The sequence below is a fragment of the Miniopterus natalensis genome, chromosome 9, assembly GCF_054644295.1.
Source record: "Miniopterus natalensis isolate mMinNat1 chromosome 9, mMinNat1.hap1, whole genome shotgun sequence".
Taxonomy (NCBI): domain Eukaryota; kingdom Metazoa; phylum Chordata; class Mammalia; order Chiroptera; family Miniopteridae; genus Miniopterus; species Miniopterus natalensis.
Window position 1 is genome coordinate 31,975,401 of NC_142089.1, and position 20,845 is coordinate 31,996,245.

Genomic DNA, 20,845 nt, shown 5'->3' on the forward strand with positions numbered 1-20,845 from the left:
CCAAGAAGCCGAGGCGGTGTTTTAGGTGGAGGCGCTGGGCGGCAGCGGCCTGGGCGGGCAGGGGGCTCCCAGGTCCCCTCTGTCGCGGGCAGGCCGCACACCTGCCGCCTCACCTCGGGGGCCCGGCGTCCAGCCGTCCGGGAAGGCTGGGGCCGCAGATGCTCCGCGCAGGTTCCGGTCCCTCCGAGTTGCCGGAAGTAGGAGATCCGGGGGGCGGGACATCTCCGCCTTCTCCTGGTGGAGCGCAGCCTCCTTAAAGACACAGCATCACGCGAATACAGAGGCAGGCAGTGGCGCCCTGAACCCACAGGCTCCCTTCGCGGCCCCTTTTAAGTGCGAGGCTCTGTTTCTTAAAGAGACAGGCGGAGAGGTGGGCGCGCCGCGTAGGTCCCCCTTAGCTCGCCTCGCTCCGGCGGGGCGCAGAGCGTTTTCAGGAGTGTGGGGCTTACTTTCTGTTTGTTTATACCTCTTTTCCTATTGAACTATAAAATAGCGTAACGAAGGACGATTGTGAAAATAAAAAAGTCATCAATCCTCCCCTCCCCTAATTCTTTTTGGCCATACAAATTTAATTAGCCAGTGAGGAAGTGAATAAGTTTGTGCGTTGATGGAATGAATGATCCAAGTCAGGGTGGTGTCTGTTAATAAAGACACCCGCCGGTAAGTGTGGTCATTTGTTCCTTCACCCCCACGACAGTCTCTGCCTTTGCGCAGGGGCGGGGTGGGGAGGGGTTGGCCAGGGCGGGGGTAAGAATCGGCTCACTCGCCCCAGTGTCCCCTTGAGCGTCGGACTGGCTGACGGCCAACTCGGACACCACGGGGCCGGTAACCCGCCGCGGCGCGACGGCTCCGGGGGGACCCGGTGAGAAACGCTTCGCCCCGGCTCCCGCCCAGGGTTAACGCCTGCGCGGCCCTCCAGACTTTGGCCCCGTGTCCTCCTCTAGGGGGCGCTCGCCTTCTCCTCCCAGGACATTTGCTCCTTTAGTCCCGAGCTTTTCTCTAACGCCACAATTGTTCTTGTGTGTCCATCTTTGCCAGCCTGTGAGTGCTTTGAGGGCAAGGATCAGGAGTGATTCTGGTCTCTGGGACCCCGGTGCCCAGTCTAGGGTGGGGCGCACAAAATAGTTGCTCATGAAAGCTAGTGAGCAGGTTCTGGCTGTCCAACCAGCATAAGCCAAATTCACAGATCACATAAGGCGGATCCTGTAACTTTGGCCTCACCACAGTGGGCCTTTGTGGTCAGTTGGAAAGACTTACACCTACTACTACTACTACTATATGTGTGTGTATACACATAAATATAGTGTATATATTGAACTGGCATTTTGAATAGGCTTTACAAATGCAAGATCTCTAATTCTCAGAACAATCCTGTAAGATTGAGGTGATGATCCTCAGTTTATAAAGAGAAAGCTGAGGCTTAAAGTAAGTGCAGGGTACTTTGGTTGAATAGGTACCAGGAATGTATCTCAAATTCAGGTGTGGAAGTGTATTAGACACCTCTTGTGCCCCATTTCAGATCCTCTTGGATCTATTTCACCACCACTGATCTTATTCTGGCTTCAGCAGGTATAACCTAAGTGAGCTTCACCTCCAGACCATATCTCAGGCTTCTCACCTTCTGCTTTAGGGCTTGTGTCTTGATACTATGGGATCAGGGGACTGCCAGAACCGCTCAGCAGCCAGACGGTTACAACCCAGGGTGCAGGTCTGGGGAGTAGTTAATGCCTCAGGGGGCAAATCTTTGACCAGTGGTTTCAACACCTGATGAGTACATGCTTCTTCCTTTTTCTGCTCAGACAGATGCTCCTCAGATAGCTCATATAGCTTTCAAACTATTTCACAGGATCAAGCAACCAAATGCCTTTGGAAGTGGCTGATTTGGTAATAGGTCCTTACAAGGACTCTCCTTCCTCCCCTGCTTTACAACCCCTTTCACTTCTAGTCCTTGGAATCACACTTGAAAATACAGTATGAGGAACCCACACTAAGGCATGTTGGTACCAAGAGTGGCCCCAGAAAGTAGCCCTCAGGCTGGAATTTTGAAACTGGACTTCTCACCAGTCAGATGGCAACACCACCACCATTGCTAATGATAAGTGTGTGTGTGTGACGAGAGGAGATAACACCTAAACTACATATTTCTTCTCTTAGAAACAGAAGTAAAAGTTATATTGATATATTTGTTATAATGACGTGTAAGATTTGGCTCAAAATGAGACAAGAATCAAAGATAACTGTACTGGTTTAACTAAAACAGTGATTCTCAACTGGGAACTACTTTGCTTCCAGGGGATATTTATTTGGAAATGTCTGAAGACATTTTTGGCTGTCTTGACTTGTGGGGTACTAGGGTCAGGGTGCTTCTAGACATCCTATAATGCACAGGATAGCCCCCTCATAACAAAGAAGTATCTAGTTCAAAATATCAATGGTGTCAAGGTCGAAAAACTCTGAGCTCAAATGTTCACATTTCCTTAACTTGTCTGCCCAGGTATGGTAAGGTAGGTGAGCCCAGCTGAGGATACGAATCAGACCTCTACTGCTCTGAGGGGAGAATGAACCCACCACCCTCACTTAGAATGGGGAAAGGGTAAGGGGAGGAAGGGAAGCTGATGAGTTTGCTCTGATGAGGGAGTGAAAAGTATGAGCTTTGGTTAGATGCTGCATGTGATCCTGACGGAATCCCCGGCCTTCTGTGAAGACGAAAGCTGGAGAGCACACAGCTGAGCCATGCTCCAGAAGGTGTCTTCAACACCCCATGAGCAATATTCATCCCAAAAATAAGGTTCCTGGTACAGCGGGAGCATCTCATCCTGGTTCCAGGGGTTGCAAGTAAGGGATGGGTAGTTGGTACCACTTTAATCTTTTTCTTTTGGAGTCTCAGCAAACAGGCCTCTTTTCCCTCTTTTAAAATGTACCTGGTGTTAAGAGCTAAGATTGTCTGAGGCCATGTGTGGGCAAGGGAGAACTGAAATAGGCTGCACTTTATATCCCTGTGACTATTTTGTAACTGCCAATTTGTAGTCCTTAATCTCCTTACCTTTTTCACCCATTCCCCTAGCCCCCCTCCCATCTGACAACCATCAGTTTGTTCTCTGTATCTGTGAGTCAATCTATATACTTCTTTAAAGACAAAACAGTAGACTTCAAAGACTGTGGTGGTCATTTTCTGACTGTCTCTTCCCCACTCCAGACTACCACACCACTGAGGTCAGAGAGTGCTGTATCTATTCTCTGCCCCTGCGCGAAGGGAAGTCGAAGGCCCAGTTTTCCCTGGGGATCGCCCCAGCTCTGCCTTTGCCTGGGGAGCTTCCAGACCCAAATCCTCCAGGGATGGCTCTGCCTCCAGAAACACTCAACCACCAGCTAGAAGCTGTGAGTGGGAAAACCATCTTTCATTAGTAAAAGAAGTATTTACTTTATTAAAAGAATGATTAACATTAGAACTTACTTGCTTGTAACAGAACCTTTTTAAAGGACCGCAGAGTCCCTTTAAGTGTGATCTTTTAAAGTGTTTGTTCTTAAAAATGTACCAGAGGGAGAATTTAAGATCTAAAGTCTTCCAGTCCAAGAATCTCTCAAAGGTTAAGGCAAAGAATCAGAAATAATAATTAGAACAGATCTTTGAGCACCTGGTTTGGTGACAGGAAGGCAAACACCTTCTGTCCTGGGACCTTCCTCTTGCCCGGGGTTGGCTACTCCCACCCTGCACCTTTGTTCAGCTCCGCCCAGTGTGGCCCAGCTGCCGAGTCTCTGTCCCTCGGTCGGCCTCAGTCAGGCTCTGGCTGTGCCGAGATGGGGCTGCCCCAGCCAGGGCTGTGGCTGAAGAAGCTCTGGGTACTCTTGCAGGTGGCCCTCCATGTGATCTTAGGCAAAGTACAGCTGAAGCTGTTTCCCAGGAGAGTGAAGCAGCATATCTTGGCCATGAACCGGAAGAACCCGCACTTCTCCTATGACAACTGGGTTCCGACCCTCTTTGGCACCCAGTATTTCTGGTTCATCCTGAAGGTCCGTTGGCAACGATTGGAGGACAAGACTGAGGAAGGGGGTCTAGCCCCCAACTGCCCCGTGGTCCGCCTGTCCGGACAGCGGTGTAACATCTGGGACTTCATGCAAGGTCAGGAGGCTAATGGAACTTGAGAGGTGCTTGGAATGGGGATGCTCGAAGGGGTGGGGGGCGCGTTGGAAAGTCCTGAATTCTTCTTCTAACTACTCCAGCTTCCCCTTTTTACTTCTTGTCTTCCTTCTACTTCCTAAAACCAGGACTTTTGGATTCTGTTTTCTGAGTGTCGTCGGCACCTTTGCAGGCACTCAAACCACAAACCAGACACACTGGCCTTCGGCTCCTCCAGCACGGCCTTACCACACCGTCACTCTGCCTGAGCTGCACGTCACCCCACTCGCTGTCCCGTCAACTCCTAGGCATCCTTCAGACTTTCTGCTCAGTGACACTTCCTGCGACAAGCCACCCCCAACTACCCCCCAGACTAGGTTACCCTCTCCTGTATACTTAGCATCCTAAACTTTCCTTTGTTATCACACCTGTCCTGGTCTGTAATTATGTGTGGTATGTGGTTGAGGTCTGTTGCCCTCACTAGCCTGCAAGCTCTGTGCAGGCGGAGACCATGGTTCTAACCCACAATTGCACCCTCATGGCTGCTCCTGACTCATGGGAGTTGCTCAGTGAATATTTTTTGGAGATCTCGCATGTGCTCTCTGTCTCTTCCAGGCAAACCAGCTCAACCCATTCGGGTTCTTAAAGACCTCTCCGATCAGTTTTCTCGTTTTTCCTCATAGCTGCTCTTCCTGCCAGGTCTTCCTCCTCCCCCTCCTGCCCTCTCTTCCCACCTAACTTGCAAATGCCTCCCAGATACCCTTCCATAAGCATATCCCTGACCCATCAACACCCAGCTCACCAAACTTCCACACCTTCCCCCCCATGCATTCAGAATGAGTGCTCAAGGTCCCCCCTGGGCTACGCTTTGTGCTCAAGGTCCCTCCTGGGCTGACTCCAGCTTTTCTTCCCAATTTCACCTGCAAGCTTCCCCTCACGTTCGTTGCCTGCAGACAACTGCTGGACCTTGTACATCCCTTGCGCTTTTCCTTCTCTGACTTTGCTGAAGTTGTTGGCTGTTCCACTCCATCACCAACAGTTCAAATCCCCCTCATTATGAGGGCCCTGCTCTCCTGCCGCCCCGTCTGTGAAGCCATCTCAGATGCTTACAACTGGGCATGTGTTCTCTCTTTTCTTAATTCATGGCTCGCCATCTCCACCTCTCCTCAGTCACTAATTGTTCCTACCCAGCCTCGGGTTGCCTAAGCACAAGCGTTTTCTTCTTGCCCAATGGGAAGCCATGCAACAGGCTGTGTCTGCTTCATCTCTGAATTCCCAGGGCCTAGATACAGCGGGTAGAGAAGGTCCCTGAGGCAGTTGGCTAATCTAGTGCTCTTCAAAGTGTTCTTTTGAACCCAAATCTCACAGATATGCTTTATTACATAGAGTGCCCTGGTCAAAGTAGTTTGGGAAACATTGCACACTATACCCTCCTCTTGGAAATTCACAGTGCACATGAACATATAACAGGCTCTGAGAAGACCCGATGCCTAAAAGCAAACAAACAAAACTTGACAAAACTTTAACACAGTATTGACAAATTTTCCTACTACATCACACACACACACACACACACACACACACACACACACACACACACACACACCCCTCCCCACTCTCCACCAGAGGAAATGCCTATCATCATATTGGTTCCAAAGAACACCCTTTGGGAAATGTTGACCTAATCCAGTCCTCTCATTTTAGAAAGGAAATGGAGAAAACTAAGAGGCAAAGGTAACAGAGCCAGTGACTGACTCAGATCCAGAACCAGGGCCGCTTCTTCCTGGGTTTTTCACTGCACCTCAACAAACATTCATGAGTACCTCCTACGTGCCAGGCCCTCAGCTAGAGGCCAGGGACGCAGAGCTAGGTAAGAGCTTGCTCCTTTGCTCAAGGAGCTTATGGTTCTACAGGACAGGTGGATGTGATGAACAAATCCTTACAGGTCTGTGAGATGGGGGAGGTCATGCAGGTAGGACCTTTGCCTGCAGGGCTTGGAAGTTTTCCTGGAGGAGGTGGTTTTGGAACTAGGCCTTGAAGAATGAGTAAGAGTTTTGTACCTGAAAGCGGAAAAGGGGAAGTGTTTGAAGCAAAAGGAAAGCCAAGAGGTTTTTGCTCATGGCCGTAAACCAGGGTGCACAAATGACCTCTATTTATTCAACAAACATTTGCCAAGTGACCACTGAAAATAAGAGCAATGAGAATAGCAACTAACTCTTATTTGTGTCTACTATGTGCTAAGAACTGTGTAGAGCCAGGCTGATGTGCAGAATATCAACCATCTAGCAATCAGTTCCATGAATGCCAACTTGCCTCATGGTAGCTTCACAGAATTTACTTGTCTCTTTTAATTGCTCACTTTCAGTGGGCCAGGTCAGATTTTAAAGACTATTCTATTTATCTCTGTTTTCTGCTATTATACCTGAGACTGAAGAAAGAAGAGGGGAGACTAAAATACAAAAGAAAACTCTACTTATGAAATAGAGTTGGATTTCAGCACATTGACGCAGAATCCCCTGAAATAATAGATTTTGGTGGTACAGAAATCAACACAACTGATCTCTGTGCTGGTAGACCTCATACCCAGAGAGGGAGACAGTGTAGTGAGAGAGGGGAACAGAAGGTTCTGGAAGAAGGGGGGTGGAGTAGGGAGGTATTCAGAGGAAGCCTTCCTGGAAAAGAGGAAGGTGAGCTGATTGTCTAGGGACAATGAAGCCTTGGGAGAGGTGAGGAAGGGGGAGTGAGAACAGAGAAGGGCAGATGGGGAGGAGCATCAGTGAGTTTGGCAAAACTGGGGTGTGGGAGGCATAAAGGGGTGAAGGATGAAGCTGGAGACACCATCAAGGACTAGAACTTGCTGGGCGGGGGGAGCTATGTGTCTTAACAAAGAGTAGACTTTATCCTCAGAGTTCTAGAAAGATTTTTCAAGCTAGGAGTTAACTCAGTCAGGTTTGCTTATTAGAAAGACCTCCTGTAACTGCTCTGGAAACCCATGAAGCTACTGAAAAGCTCTGTTTTATGCTTTGGATATATATCTGCACTCATTTTAGAGCCACAGGCCAGAAGGTCTAGAAGAGTCTTTATCGATAACCCAAAGCAGCTCTTTCTGGTTTTAGATACAAAGGCCCAGAGAGGTAAATTATTCACTCAGTCACACAGCAAGTTCTTTTAGAGCCAGACTAAAACCTGTGCCTCTGACTCTCATTCAGTGTACTTTCTCTTACTGAGTAAGACAACAGAGGCTCAGATAAATTCTCAGCCACTGCCTGTCCTCTGTAGGTACATGCACATGCACACACATGACATATACATGCCTTTGACACACACACAGCCAAACATTCATTAACTGGTATATTGTGGTAGAAGGCAAGTTTGATTATTTATTTTCTAGGTACCTAGGAGTTAATCTGAAACCAGATTTATTTCAGCCCTTGTTTAATATCATTTAAAATCTCTCCAAGCACATTTTTGAGGTGTGATCTAAAATGTAATTATAAATGGGCTTTCTCTGCTGAGAGGGCCTGGCGTGCGGTTAATTTACTGGTCTGGGGGGTCATGATGGTAGGTTTGAGTCCAGCACTACTACAGAGCTGTTTTCCCACTTATACAGATGAGTTGAATTTGACAGTCCTTGCCCGGCACTCTTTTTTTTTTAAATCCTCACCCAAGGATATGTTTTATTTATTGATTTTTAGAGAGAGAGGAAGGGAGAGAGAGAGAAACATTGATCAGCTGCCTCCTGTATGCACTCTGGCCTGGGATCAAACCCCACAGCCTGACTGGAAATGAAACCAGCCACCTTTTGGTGCCTAGGACAGCACTCCAAATGAGCCACGGGGCCAGGGCATTGCCCGACATTCTTGAAATGGTGTTCTCTGCACCATGGCCTGTGGACACTGGCAGGGTGTCAGCCCTCACCACTGCTACCTCCTTGTGTCCATCTGTCCTCTCTCTGCTACCAGGAAAGTAGGGAACTGAATTTAAACTTTGTCCTCAATACTGATCACTGCACCCAACCACCCTACAAATAAACAAATGGCTCCGTCTCTTCAAAGGTCCTAATCAGTAGGTGCTGAATCTTTTTTGTTTTCCCCCAGTTAAAAACAAATTCCCAACAGCTAATATTTAACTCTGGTCCTGACCTTAAGTCTTTTGGATTAGAGGCCAGTGGCCAGCCACTTGTCCGTGATTGGCTCTGGGCTTCTACTGAGGCCTGGGCAACCTGTCTCATGGGCGAGGACTCATTGTGCAATCCACCAACAGCAACCGAGGCCCACTCAACAACCTCTACGGCTCCTAGGAGAAAATCCATGAGCCAAGGGCAAGGAGAACTAGGTGTCTTCAGAGAAACTGGCCTGCTTTCTCTTCTACTGAAACATGAGGAATATATAACATGAGGCCTTTTATTTGGCCACCAGGAAACTCAGAGTCAAATATCAGCTCAGTTATAATGAATGTAGGCACCTTAAAGCCTATTTATTTGTGTTCCACATTTCACTCCTCTTCTGTGCCTCCCAGAGGGACATGATTTTTTTTAAATTTCTATCTAATATTTTATATGTGCAAGCTGCTTCAAATCCTTTACAGAAGTAGATGACGGAATAACTAACCAGCTAAACCACAAGCAAGTTAAGGTGCCTCTGCTCCTGTGTGCCTGGCTGGGGCATGGTGCATTCATTGGTCTGGTGGCTGGAGGGAGAGAAAAGCCAGGAGCCAGCGGCCACAGACACACATACACATGCACACTGAATTTGGGGGCTTCTGTGAGAGTCTGCATTCACCCTACGAATATCCCTGTGCCCAGGGGTGCACAACATTAAATAGCAACTAAAAAGTACCATGCCAGAGTAAGAGAGAGGCCACAGAAGATTTTTAAAAATCTTTATATTTTAATATACTAAATAGTGCTTTTCCCCACTTTTTGAACAAGGGGCCCTGAATTTTCATTTTGCACTGGACCCAGCAAATTACGCAGCTGGCCCTGTTCCCACCCTTCACTGCCATTCTTGGAGTCCCCCCATCATAGCTCAGGGAGCAAATAATAGCTAATAACAACAGCTTACATTTGTTGAGCACCTACTATGGGCCAGGCACCATTTTAAGGCCTTATTTGTATTAACTTCTTTAATTATCATAACAATCCTATAAAGTATTATTACTGTACCCATTTGTGGATGAGGAAATTGAGGTGCTTTGAATGGAAAGAGCATTGAATTGAGAGTCTAAGAGCCAGAGTGTTAATTTTAGCTCCACTACTGAGCTGCCGTGTGACATGAGATAAGCCTGTAAAGCTCAGTTTGTCTATAAAGGGGAGGATTATCTACCTTGCAGTATACTAATCACATCACCTGAGAGAATGGGTGTGTGCTTGCCTTATAAACTGCACTAAAGGGACCCTTCATTCCCACACAGCAACTGCAGGTGGTCCAGTAAGACCGCCTGATAAAACCCTGCGCTTTATAGAGGAGTAAACCGGCCACAGCTTCTGCTAAGTCATGCTCTCCAAGCTTCAGCTCCTCACTGTGCCCTCGACCCATCGTAGAGGGGAAATAAAGATACAAGTGGAAGCGAAGATGGTGCTTGCGAAACAAACGCTGGGTGTAGATTATTGGTCGGTGATGGTTCCATTTCCGTTTCAGGCAAGAGGCCACTGGTGCTGAATTTTGGAAGCTGTACCTGACCTTCGTTTCTTTTCAAATTTGACCAATTCAAGAGACTTATTGAAGATTTTAGTTCCACAGCAGATTTCCTCGTCATTTACATTGAAGAAGCACATGCATCAGGTACACGAAGCTTCCCTGCCTCTACCTCCTCCTGCCCTCCTTTCTTGCTGCTCTTCCCCCAAGGTTGGGAGTGGGGAGAGGTATAGGAGGAGAAAGGGAAAGGCTTGCTGTTCACCCATCATCTCCCAGTCCCTGTGAGGTTTACCCACCACTTCTAACTTCAGTCTGTGCTTTCAACCAGGTACACAGAGCAGAAAACCTGGAGTGCCAGAGTCTAACTGGGGGAGCATCTAACATTCTGAATGGATAAATAGGGGAATCAAGGGGGAGGAGCTAATATGAGCACAATTATAAGGAATTTAGAGCTGAAATGTCACAATTTAGCTACTTGTGAAATCCATCCTAAGACCTTCTGGGCTCAAAGGAACATCGTGATTCATCTCCCTCAGTGGTTCTCAAGCTTTAGAGACCATCAGAAGCACCTGGAGGGCTTGTTGGTTTTTTTAAAAATATATATCTTTATTGATTTCAGAGAGAGGAGAGGGAGAGAGAGAGATAGAAACATCAATGATGAGAGAGTCATTGATCGAGCCCACAACCCAGGCATGTGCCCTGACTGGGAATCGAACCCCGATCGCCTGGATCCTAGGTCGATGCTCAATCGCTGAGCCACGCCCGACCGGGCTGGAGGGCTTGTTAAAACAGACTGCTGGACACCCCCCAGAGTTTGAGTCCAATCTGGGGCGGGGCCTGAGTATTTGCATTTCTAACAAGCTCCAGGTGATGCTGAAGGGACTTATCTGGGGACCACACTTTGAGAATCACTTCCCCAGGTCAGATTTTACCTGGGACAGGAATCCTTTCTTCAGTCCCTAACAGGTGGCCACCCATCTTTATTACTTCATGGGAAATCTCATTCCTTTACCAGACACCTCAGTTTGTGAGAAAGCCCTTCCTTGTGATGTGCAGACATATCCCTCCCTGAAACTTCTACATCTCGGTCTAAGCCCCACAAACTACAAAATGGTCAGATAGACTTCTATCTTCCTGGTTTTCATGGGGATCAAACCCATGAATTTGGCCCAACTCTCAAACCCAGAGACTGAAGAAGGCAAGAAGAGGAAATGATGCCCTGGTGTCATCACAGCTCACAGCTGGAGCTCAGCCAAGGCTGATTTAACTGTTTGGGGCCAGCACTTCTCAAATTTCAATGTTTGCACTTAAATCACCTGGGATCTCAGTAAGCTGCAGATTCTGGCTCAGTAGGCGTGTCTCACCAGCCCCCCTCCCCCCCAGGTGATCTGAGACTGCTGGTTCAGGGACTACACTCGAGTAACAAGGTCATGGAGGATTTAGCTTTAATCTCTAAAAAATAATTTGCAAACTGTGACAACAGTGGTCAAATCATCACAACTGAAGTGCACAGAGCCAGTGTCCACCAATCCTAGGAGGTCTGTGGCCCAAATCAGTTCGCTTCCTTCTTCACAGACACTACATTTGTCCAGGTATATTATAAGGAAGCACAAGGTGTGATGTGAGGAACCGACTCTGGAGTTTCAGGCCTGAATGTGAGTCCTGGCTCCATCAGGTGCTGGCCATACAACCTGGAGCAACTTAGATTCCGTGCCAGCTCCTGTGCCACCAAAATGGGATGACAACACTGATCTCACAGAATCACTCATTCAGTAATACTTAACATGTGCCTGGTATATGCCCAGCCCTATTTTGGACCTGGAAATATAGAGACGAAAGGTACATACAATTCTTGCCTCTGAGGAACTGAGGACAGTTGAAGTTAGGAGTCAAGTTAGTGCTCCCGTCTGGGCTCCATGTTCTCAGCTGCAGGATGGGGACGAGCCCCTCTGCCCGGCCTCCCACAGGAGGCTGCCGTGAAGCTCCACAAGACTGACTGCCCAAACGTGATACAAGTATAAGCTGGTGTTACTGTCATCTACAAAGTTTTGATGTCTTGGGCAGGTAATAAATTCTTTAGATACTGGTTTTTCTTGGGGGAAGGGTACTGAGCAGAGGACTTTGAAGCACTGAGAAAGTGAAGCGAATTCTGCTGATGGACTTAAGCAACTTATATCAACCTGGGAGATACTATTATTGTAAACACAGGCCACGTGGCTTCCAAAGGAACCCATGACCATATTACCTGGGCTCCAGGCTTCCTAGAAATGGGGCAAGTAGAAGGGGGTGTAGCAATTTCTAGTTACTTTTTTCCACCTGTGGGCCCATGAGCTAATGAGTGCCACCTCCTGTAAGTCGGCAGAAGGGCACCCTGGCAAATGAGGTGAATTGAAAAATCTCCTTCCATTTAAAGTTAAGCAGCTTTAAATGGTTTTGTTTGGAAGGGGATGGGGGAAACATCTTCAGAGCAAATTAGCAGAAAATCTGCAGTATATAATAAAAACTGGGTTCTTTCCCACCTGTCTGTTATTTTGGGGCAGACAGACAAAGGAAACCAAAATTTTTGAGTAGCTTCTATGAACCAGGCAGAGTACTGGGAATTCCATACATGTTTTCCCATTTAAGCCTCACAACCATCTGCGTAATAGGTTCTATTAACCCCATTTAACAGATAAGAAAACAGAGAATTTAGAGATTTTAGAAAACTTGCCCAATACTGCATGGCTTAGTGTGTTAGGGAAGGCTTCCTGGAGATGATGTTAGAGCTGTGGTTCTCAACTAAGGGGGATTTTGTATTCCAGGGGTCATTTGGCAATATCTGGAAACATTTTTGGTTGTCACAAATTGAAGTGGGGACGGGGGGTGGGGAAGCTACTGACAGCTAGTGAGTAGAGGCCAGAGATGTAGTTCAACATCCTACAACACACAGGATAGCCCTCTACAACAAAGAATTATCTAACCTGAAATGTCAATAGTGCCAACTTTGAGAAGCCCTGCATTAGAATTGAGCCTTAAAAGAATAGGTAGGATTTCAAACATGGAAGAGATAGTAACAAGAAAGGGCTGAGAGGTGTCAGCATCATTTGAGGAGTCCACTCTGGCTAGATGTGGAACAGACTCTGGAGTTTCAGGCCTGAATGCGAGTCCTGACTCCATCAAGTGCTGACCACACAACCTGGAGCAACTTACCTTCCATGCCAGCTGTGACTGGAAATGTAGGTGAGGAAAGATGACAGGGATCATTAAATGCTGTGCTAAGGGATTAGTCTTATAATTGGAGTTTAAGCAGAAAAAAATATGATCAAATTTTATTTTTGGATGTCAAGTTAGAAGGCAGTAAGATCAGGAGGTCATTGCCAGGCTAGCAGTTGTACTTGGCTCTAAGCTCACCCTGAGTGGCTTATCATGATGCTGTCAGTAGAGCTAACACATTAGCTACAGCAGCAGAAGTCACAGTATCCAAACAAGGAAAGAGAAAGTCCACCTCTACTCACACTATAGCTGGAGACAGGAACTGTGATGAGAAGTGGGGAAGTGAGAGGCAGCTTGGGGGTGAGTGGGTCAAGGAACTCCAAGAATTACACCCACCTGGCTGGAGCAAAAAGCTGAAGGAAGACTGGAGAGATGGGCCAGGTCACTAAGGACCTGGTAGACCATACTGAGGAGGGATTTATCCTGAAGGTAATAGGGAGCTACTGAAAGATCTAAGCAGGAGAGTGACATAGTCAGATTTGCATTTTGGAAAAAACACTCTGGTGGAGAATGATTAGAAAAGGGAAATTGTCTGGACTCGAGAGCAGTAGATCCCAAACATCAGCATGTGTTAGAATCATCTGAAAGGCTCTGGAAGCAGATTGTTAGCCCCATTCTTGGTCAGTCTAGGGTAGGACCTGAGAATTTGCATGGCTAACAAACTCCCAGGTGACGCTGACGTTGCTGGTCTGGGCAGCTCACACTGAGAGAAATACTGCTCTAGACCCTTGCCTCTCTAAGTGTGGACCAGGCATCAGCAGCCTTGGCATCCTGGGAGCTAGCTGGAGTCAGTGCCACCCTAGACTGACTGAATCAGAATCTTCCTTTAATGAAGTCCCTGAGTGATTTATCACATTAAAGTTTGAGAAGCACTGGTCTATTGGACCCTCTCACATTGAAGAGCCGAGGTCTGGAAGTCAGGAGCCGCAGGCTTCAGTTCTGGATCAACCATTAATTCCCTTTGTGATCTCACGCATCTACCCATGATAGGAAGCTGGGCCAAATCATGGCCAAGGGCTCCTCTGTATGAGACCCCCAGTTGAAAGTGTAGGGGGGTATTTAGTCTGAAGGAAATGTGTGCCATGCTTGTGGGGTGCACTGCTTGGCCTTTCTCTTGTAGATGGCTGGGCTTTTAAGAACAACGTGGTCATCAGGACTCACCGGAACCTCCAGGACCGCCTCCAGGCAGCCCGCCTGCTGCTGGACAGGAGCCCCGGGTGCCCTGTGGTGGTGGATGCAATGAAGAACCAGAGCAGCCAGCTCTACGCGGCACTGCCGGACAGACTCTATGTGCTCCAGGAGGGCAGGATTCTCTACAAGGTGGTGACCAGCCCCCCCCCACCCCCCCCAGGGGCAAGGGCCCAGGGAGGGCAAAGGGCAGAGAGAGGCTTCCTGTCAGGCAGACCTGGATTCAAATTGCTGCCCAGCCATGTGACCATGGGCAAGTCTTGTCTTTTCTTAGAGTTTCAGTTTCTTCTTCTGCAAAATGGAGATGTTGGCTCTCATGTCTCAGGGCATGAAATAATGCACAGGGAAGGCCCTGGCATTTAGACCGGAGCTGGAGCCTACCCGCAGCCTTCTGAACCCAGAAGACTGGGCCCAGCCCTGGTTTAGTTTGAAGCTGAGAGATAGTTTCCATTTTCTAAACAGTGTTCAGAGAGGGTGACTTGCCTGAGGTCACTGCACAAGGCTGATTTTAATTCTAAATCCTCTGGATGGTGAGTCAGAAGTGGGAGGGTCTGAAGCAGCTAACTCTGAGGCAAGCCTGAACCTGGAGGGGCTGAAGGAGGCTGGATGGAAGAAAGCAAACTCTGAAGCTCAGAGCTGGAAATGCTGAAGCAGGAATTCAGGACAGGAATTGAGTCCTGGCTTCTTTCTGGAAGGATTGTGTTCCTCTTGAGGCTCCCAGCTGGCCAGGGTGAGGGACATAAACACAGCCTCTGACACCCTGGGCACTGCTGGCCTCCTCTGAGAGGGCAGAAACTAAGTTTGATAGCTGCTAAAGGGATTTCCAGCCTTGGAGAGCACATGAAGTCCAACCATGCGGATACTCCTCTCCCCAGTGGGTGAGCTGCCCTGTGTATCCAAGTGAAACAAGAAACAACTTGTACATGAATCCCCAGGGTCCCAAGCGTCACAGCGCAAGGATTCATGTCCTTCTTCCTTTCCTCTCCCCTGAGACATGATTCTAAGATGGCATGATTGAGGTAAGTTGGGCACTGTGTCCCTACCCTGGGTTAGGCCCTGTGGGAACACTGGAAACACAAAAATGAGTGAAAAATGGCCCGCATCTTACTTGAAGGTGCTCCCAGTCTGGGGAATAAGGAACACCCAAAATAGAGTGTCACAGTATCCCATGTGCTGTGAGACTCCAGAGCAGGGGTCAGCAAACATTTCCTGTAAAGGGCCAGATAATAAATATTTTCAACTTTGTTGGCCAAACAATCCTTGTCGAAACAATTCAGTTCTGCTAGTATAACACAAAAATAGCGTTGATAAAATGTAAACAAAAGGGTATGGAGGCATCAGGATAGATTTAGCTCTCAGTTTTCCAACCCTGGGGAAGGGTAAGCTTTTCTGAGGAGGTGGCAATTGCTTTGCTAAGGGATAAGCAGCCAGCCATGTGAGCATGGTGAGTGAAAATCATTGCAGATATTGGAATCATTGCAGACGTTGGAAAGAGGGTGGGCAAAGGCACTGAGGCATGCTAGGGCAGGATGTGAATGGAGAACTGAGGGCACTTGGGTTACAGGGGTTTCATTCTGGACCAAGGAGTTTGGCCTTCATGGTAGGGCAAAGGAGAACAATTGAGGAGTTTTGAGCAGGGGAGAGGCATGATTTAGATCCTTACTTTAGAAAGATTGCTGGCTACTGGGTGAAAAATGGAGTGGAGAGAGCTGCCCGAGTAGGAGAGGAAGAGGGCTGAACTAGGCAGTGGGATTGGAGAGGCAGAGGTGGTTCTGATGTAGAATGGATAGAACTTGATGTGAGGGGTGGAAAAGATAAGGCCAGTCTGCAGGTATGATTATGGCAGAAAACTGTATTTGTAAAGACCCATTTCTCCTTTTGAAACTGTTCACTTTACCCCACTCTGGTTTTCTTTCTACTTCTGTCCTGTCTTCCTGTTAAATGTTGGTGCCACTCCACACACTCTCCCTGGGAGATCTCCAACACCTCATGGTTGTATCTGCCACTGACCACACCATCCTGATGACTCCCACATGGATATCACTAGTCCAGGTCTCCTGCAAGTCAGAATTCTCGGAAAGCTGATTTATTTCTCTTGCAGGGTAAACCTGGCCCTTGGAACTATCATCCAGAGGAAGTTCGTGCTGTTCTGGAAAAGCTCCACAGTTAATTTGGACAGATCCCCCAGTTCCAAGTGACCAGGAAGAGGGTTCCTCAAGGCTTGGCTCTCCCCCCAACCCAGTTGGCTTTTACCTCTTGACCTGTGTCCCCAAGTGAATTACCAGCTCCGATGTTCTGACCTAAGCAAACAATTGTTATAATCAGAAATGAAGCAGCCAGTGAGCTGTTAAAGAATGTGCAGCCCCACGCTGCCTCCACTGCAGGGACCACTTTCATGTCACGATGTCTCAGTGTGAGGGCAGTCGCAGGTCATGGGTGCACTTCTGAAATGTGGTCTCTCGCCAGTCACTCTAATACCAAGTTGCTAGATATGGCAACCCTTACATTAGGTAAATGCATTTTACCAAATTTATCATTTATGGAACTGATATTTAAGGCACAAAACTGGTTTTCAAAACCAAGCATGGAGAGAACACCAGGTGTTTAGAGAGAGATGAGGAATTGGAAAAGGAGGGAGGAGAGGAGACAGTAAAGATGGTAATCCTTTCCCTGCCAAAAAACTGGAACAAGTCAATGGTGGTGGTGGTGAGGGGTGAGTTTTCATGGTAACACATCTCCAATTCTACTATAGAAGAGGTGGGTACTTACTTTACAGTCTTTGAATATCTATCTTGGAAATCTAGCTCTCTGTACTCTGGAATCTTCTACTATCAACAGTGTCACTTGGGAGGGGGAGGACTGACCAAAACATTTTAACCTTGGCCAAACTAGACAACAGGCACCGGCAAAGCTGTCACTCAGTTATGCAGAAGCTCATATTTGAAGTTCTATTTCTCAGATTTTTTTTTTTGCAAGTCTCCTAATGGTCATTTGTGTTCAATTATATCCGACTAATGGATAATCATTGGTACTCATCTGTTTTAACTCTGCTTCTTTTCATATTTGTTTATGATGGCCACAGCCTAAAGTGCACACAGCTGTGACTTGATGTGAAAACAAAATATTTTAAGATGCAGCAGGCTAATACAGAATGATTAAAATACATCAGCCCATTTAGGATGGCTTCAGTGTGATCTTTCTATTTTCTTTTCCAATTTGTGTCAGCCTGTTCTGTCTTTTATTATACCCCAATGTACAGTAATCTGATCAGCTAAAATACCATATGCTGGAAGGGCCTCATTTGATGGGAAGAACACTCCGTCTCTGTTACGTGTCAAATGTGGCTTTGTCTGGTGAACTGCTGGAGAATTTTTCCACATTGGAATCAAACTACCTTCACAACATGACATAAAAGAATGAGCTTGGGAGACATTTTTCTAACATGAAAACACATTCTCCTTGGCTCTGCCTTAATTGCTACAATGTTAACATTATTAATGTGTTATTTTACACTTTTAAAAATTGCTATCTTTAGTCATCTACCAGACACAGGCACTTTCAGACATGTTATCTCATTTAATCTCTATATATCTTAAAGAGGAGATTATTATCTCCCTTTTACAAATGAGGAAATCAAGGCTCAGTGTTAAGTAACTTGTGGAGGGTCTCAAATTAGTAAGTAATAAGCTGAGATTCAAACCCCATCTCTAACTTCAAGGCCAGAGTCCTGCTCTAGTCCCTGCTGGCTGTGTGACTGGTTAAGCTGCCTTGGTATCTCCAACTATAATGGAATATCAACAATGCCTACCCCATAGAGAGGATTCATGAGAAAAGCAGTCAGAACTGGGCCAGCCATGGAAGCATTGGCTGTTATTATTATCATCATTATTGTTCTACAACTGCCTCCTTGGGCTCCCTTTAAGGGGCAAGGATGGAAAGACGACAGCATCTTGGCAGTCAGAAGTTAGTGGGCAGGTGGAGACATGGCCAGATGAGGGGGTAGAGGAAGTCAATTGGGCACAAATGAGACTTTAAAAAGATGATGGGGATTCAGCAGTGCAAAACAAAACAAAGGATAAAGCCACATGATTATATCTATTGCTTGAAACTTGCAGTAGTTTTGTAAGGTGAAAATGAAGGTTTAAGAACTCTATTTTCAATATAAAGTTACAGTATTACAAGTACTATATGAACTTGTTCTGGGCATCCACAGAACACAGAGAAAGAGAAAAAAGATTTAGAGATAATTTACTAGGCCTGTGCCAAAGAGATCAATCAGATAATCTCTGAAGATCCCTTCCAGCAATCTCTAAGGCTTAACACAGTGTTTTTCACACAAAGAATTATTGACATTTCAGTTTAGGAAGCTGGCAAAAAGAAAATCCTTAGCATTTCAATGTATTGAACATGAACACAATTGGTCTAACTCACCTTCCTTCTTAGAAACCTTAAATGGCTCCAGTGTTACAGAAAAATATCTGAAAGCATTAAAGGCTTTCTGTGATCTGGCTGAAATGTATAGTTTTAGTCTATTCTTTGCTTGAGTCCAATTTATATATTTATCATCCCCAAATGTATGTTATGGAAAAGTACCTACCTTCACATCTGATCACACCAATGTTGCTATTGGAATACCTTTCCTACTCTCTTCCATTTATCTAAAAGCAACCTTTCCAAGAGTAAATTTGTGCAACAAATCTTGGTAAGCAATTTATCAGGAAGTATCGAGAGGCTTAAAATTGTTCCTAACTTTGACTGAGTAATCCCTTTCTGGAAATCTCTTCTACAGAAATCATCTGAGAGGCAGGCAAAGGATTTATGCACAAAGATGTCATTAGTAGCATTATTTATTTTTATTTTTCTATTATAAGAATTTCAAGCATACATAAAAGTAGAGAAACTAGTACAATGAAGCCCATTTATCCATCACTCAGATTCAACAATTTTTTGCTATATTTGCTTTCAACTAACACTTTTTCCTTTAACAAAGTATTTGCTTAAGTATTTTAAAGCAAATCCCAAATATCATGTCATTTCTCCCCTACATACTTCTGTGTGCATCTCTGAAAAATATGGGCATTTTCTTGCATAAGCTTAATGCTAGTATCACACCTAGCAAAATGAACAATAATAACAGTCCATAAGCAGATTTTCTAATTCTTAAAAATGTCTCTTTTCATTTGCTTTGCCCAAATCAGCATCCAAATAAGAAGTACACTTATTTGGTTACTGGAACTCTTGCATCTCTTTGGATCTGGAGCAAACCCCATTCTAGATTAACATTTTTCATGACCTGACTTGGAGACCCAGGGAAGAGCTGATGTTGCAGTACAAGTCTAAAGGCCATCTGGAGGCAGAATTCTTTCTTGCCCAGGGGAGGTCAGCCTTTGTTCTGTTAAGGCTTTCAAGTGATTATGAAGCCCACCCACATTATAGAGGGCAATCTACTTTACTCAAACTCCTCCCAGTTAAGTGTTAATCCCATCCAAAAACGCCCACACAGAAACATTCAGAATAATGTTTGAGCAAATATCTGGGCACTGCGGTCCAGTTAGTGTGATACATAAAATTAAATGACAAATATATCTCAGTAAGACTGTTGTGAGTCCAATTGTCTCTCCAAAAAGATATGTTCAAGTCCTACACCCAGTACCTTTGAATGTGACCTTACTTGGAAAAAGGGTCATTACAGATGTAATTATTTAAACTGAGGTCATTCTGGAGTAGGGTGGGCTCTTAATTCAATATGATTAGTATCCCTATAAAAAGATAAAAAGACACACAGAAACAGATATGCACAGAGAAAGATGACATGAAGACACACAGAGAGAATGCCATGTGATGACAGAGACAGAGATCGGATCTATGGTGCCGTAAGTCAAGGAATGCCAAAAATTGCTAGCAATACAAGAAGCTAAGAGAGAGGTAGAAACAACCCCTGCCAATACATTTATTTCCAACTTCTAGCTTCAGAACTGTGAGAAAGTAAATTTCTATTGTTTAAGCCACCAAGTTTGTGGAACTTTATTACAGCAACCCTAAGAAACTAATACAGACTACACAGACAAAATGTATTCTCATGTCATTTCTTTCCTGTGTGTTTATCAACTTGTTAAAAAGTCAGGTTCATTTCTATTTGTTTTCAATGTTTTGGAATTGCTTTTTTATTTTAATTTTTGGCTATATTAGTTATTTATGTTTACAAAGTCAATCTCTATAATAAAATATAACTTCCCCCCAATCTGTCCCATTCAGTTCCTTTACCACCAAAAATACTTTTAAAATAAAATAATATCAATAATGGTTGTCCCTGGAAACTAAGATTATGTGTTTTCTAACTCCTCTCTGAGGTTTTCAAATCAGGACAAAATAAAATTAAAAGAAAAAGAATAAAATGATTTTGTTCTACAGGGGCCAGTTCAAGTTCCATGACCTCAATGAAACCTTCCCATAAGTACTTTCTCTTTTCTAAATTAATACATTGTTTATTGTCTACACTGCTCACTTAGCCCTTTGCATCAATCAATCAATAAATTTAAAAATTAATGCACTGATAACAAGGGCACCATGTTAGATGCTGTGGGGATACAATATATTATCAGTTAAGTTTTCATGTACAGTCACTTCCTTGATTAGGCTACATATTGAAGCA

The 20,845-nt window shown here is 45.6% G+C and overlaps 1 protein-coding gene across 3 annotated transcripts; it reads left to right on the forward strand.

Annotated features, from left to right (window-relative positions):
• The first annotated feature begins 3,798 nt into the window (after positions 1 to 3,798).
• Positions 3,799 to 16,379, forward strand: DIO1 (iodothyronine deiodinase 1). Of its 3 annotated transcripts, none has more exons than XM_016219810.2 (4): positions 3,799 to 4,120; positions 9,757 to 9,900; positions 14,126 to 14,325; positions 16,295 to 16,379. In XM_016219810.2, the coding sequence occupies exons 1-4, from the start codon at positions 3,799 to 3,801 to the stop codon at positions 16,361 to 16,363; spliced, it is 735 nt and encodes a 244-aa protein (XP_016075296.2). In that variant the 3' UTR covers positions 16,364 to 16,379. The 3 variants fall into 3 exon arrangements, with proteins under 3 accessions (XP_016075296.2, XP_016075298.1, XP_016075297.2); XM_016219812.2 differs by having other exon boundaries at positions 3,799 to 3,940; positions 9,754 to 9,900; XM_016219811.2 differs by lacking the exon at positions 9,757 to 9,900.
• Positions 16,380 to 20,845: the final 4,466 nt, after the last annotated feature.

Bases quoted from the DNA above. Each gene is read 5' to 3' on its own strand.
- DIO1 (XM_016219811.2), top strand. From the start codon at position 3,799: ATGGGGCTGCCCCAGCCAGGGCTGTGGCTGAAGAAGCTCTGGGTACTC. The intron at 4,121-14,125 runs GTCAGGAGGCTA...TTTCTCTTGTAG, and splicing joins CATCTGGGACTTCATGCAAG to ATGGCTGGGCTTTTAAGAAC. The intron at 14,326-16,294 runs GTGGTGACCAGC...TTTCTCTTGCAG, and splicing joins AGGGCAGGATTCTCTACAAG to GGTAAACCTGGCCCTTGGAA.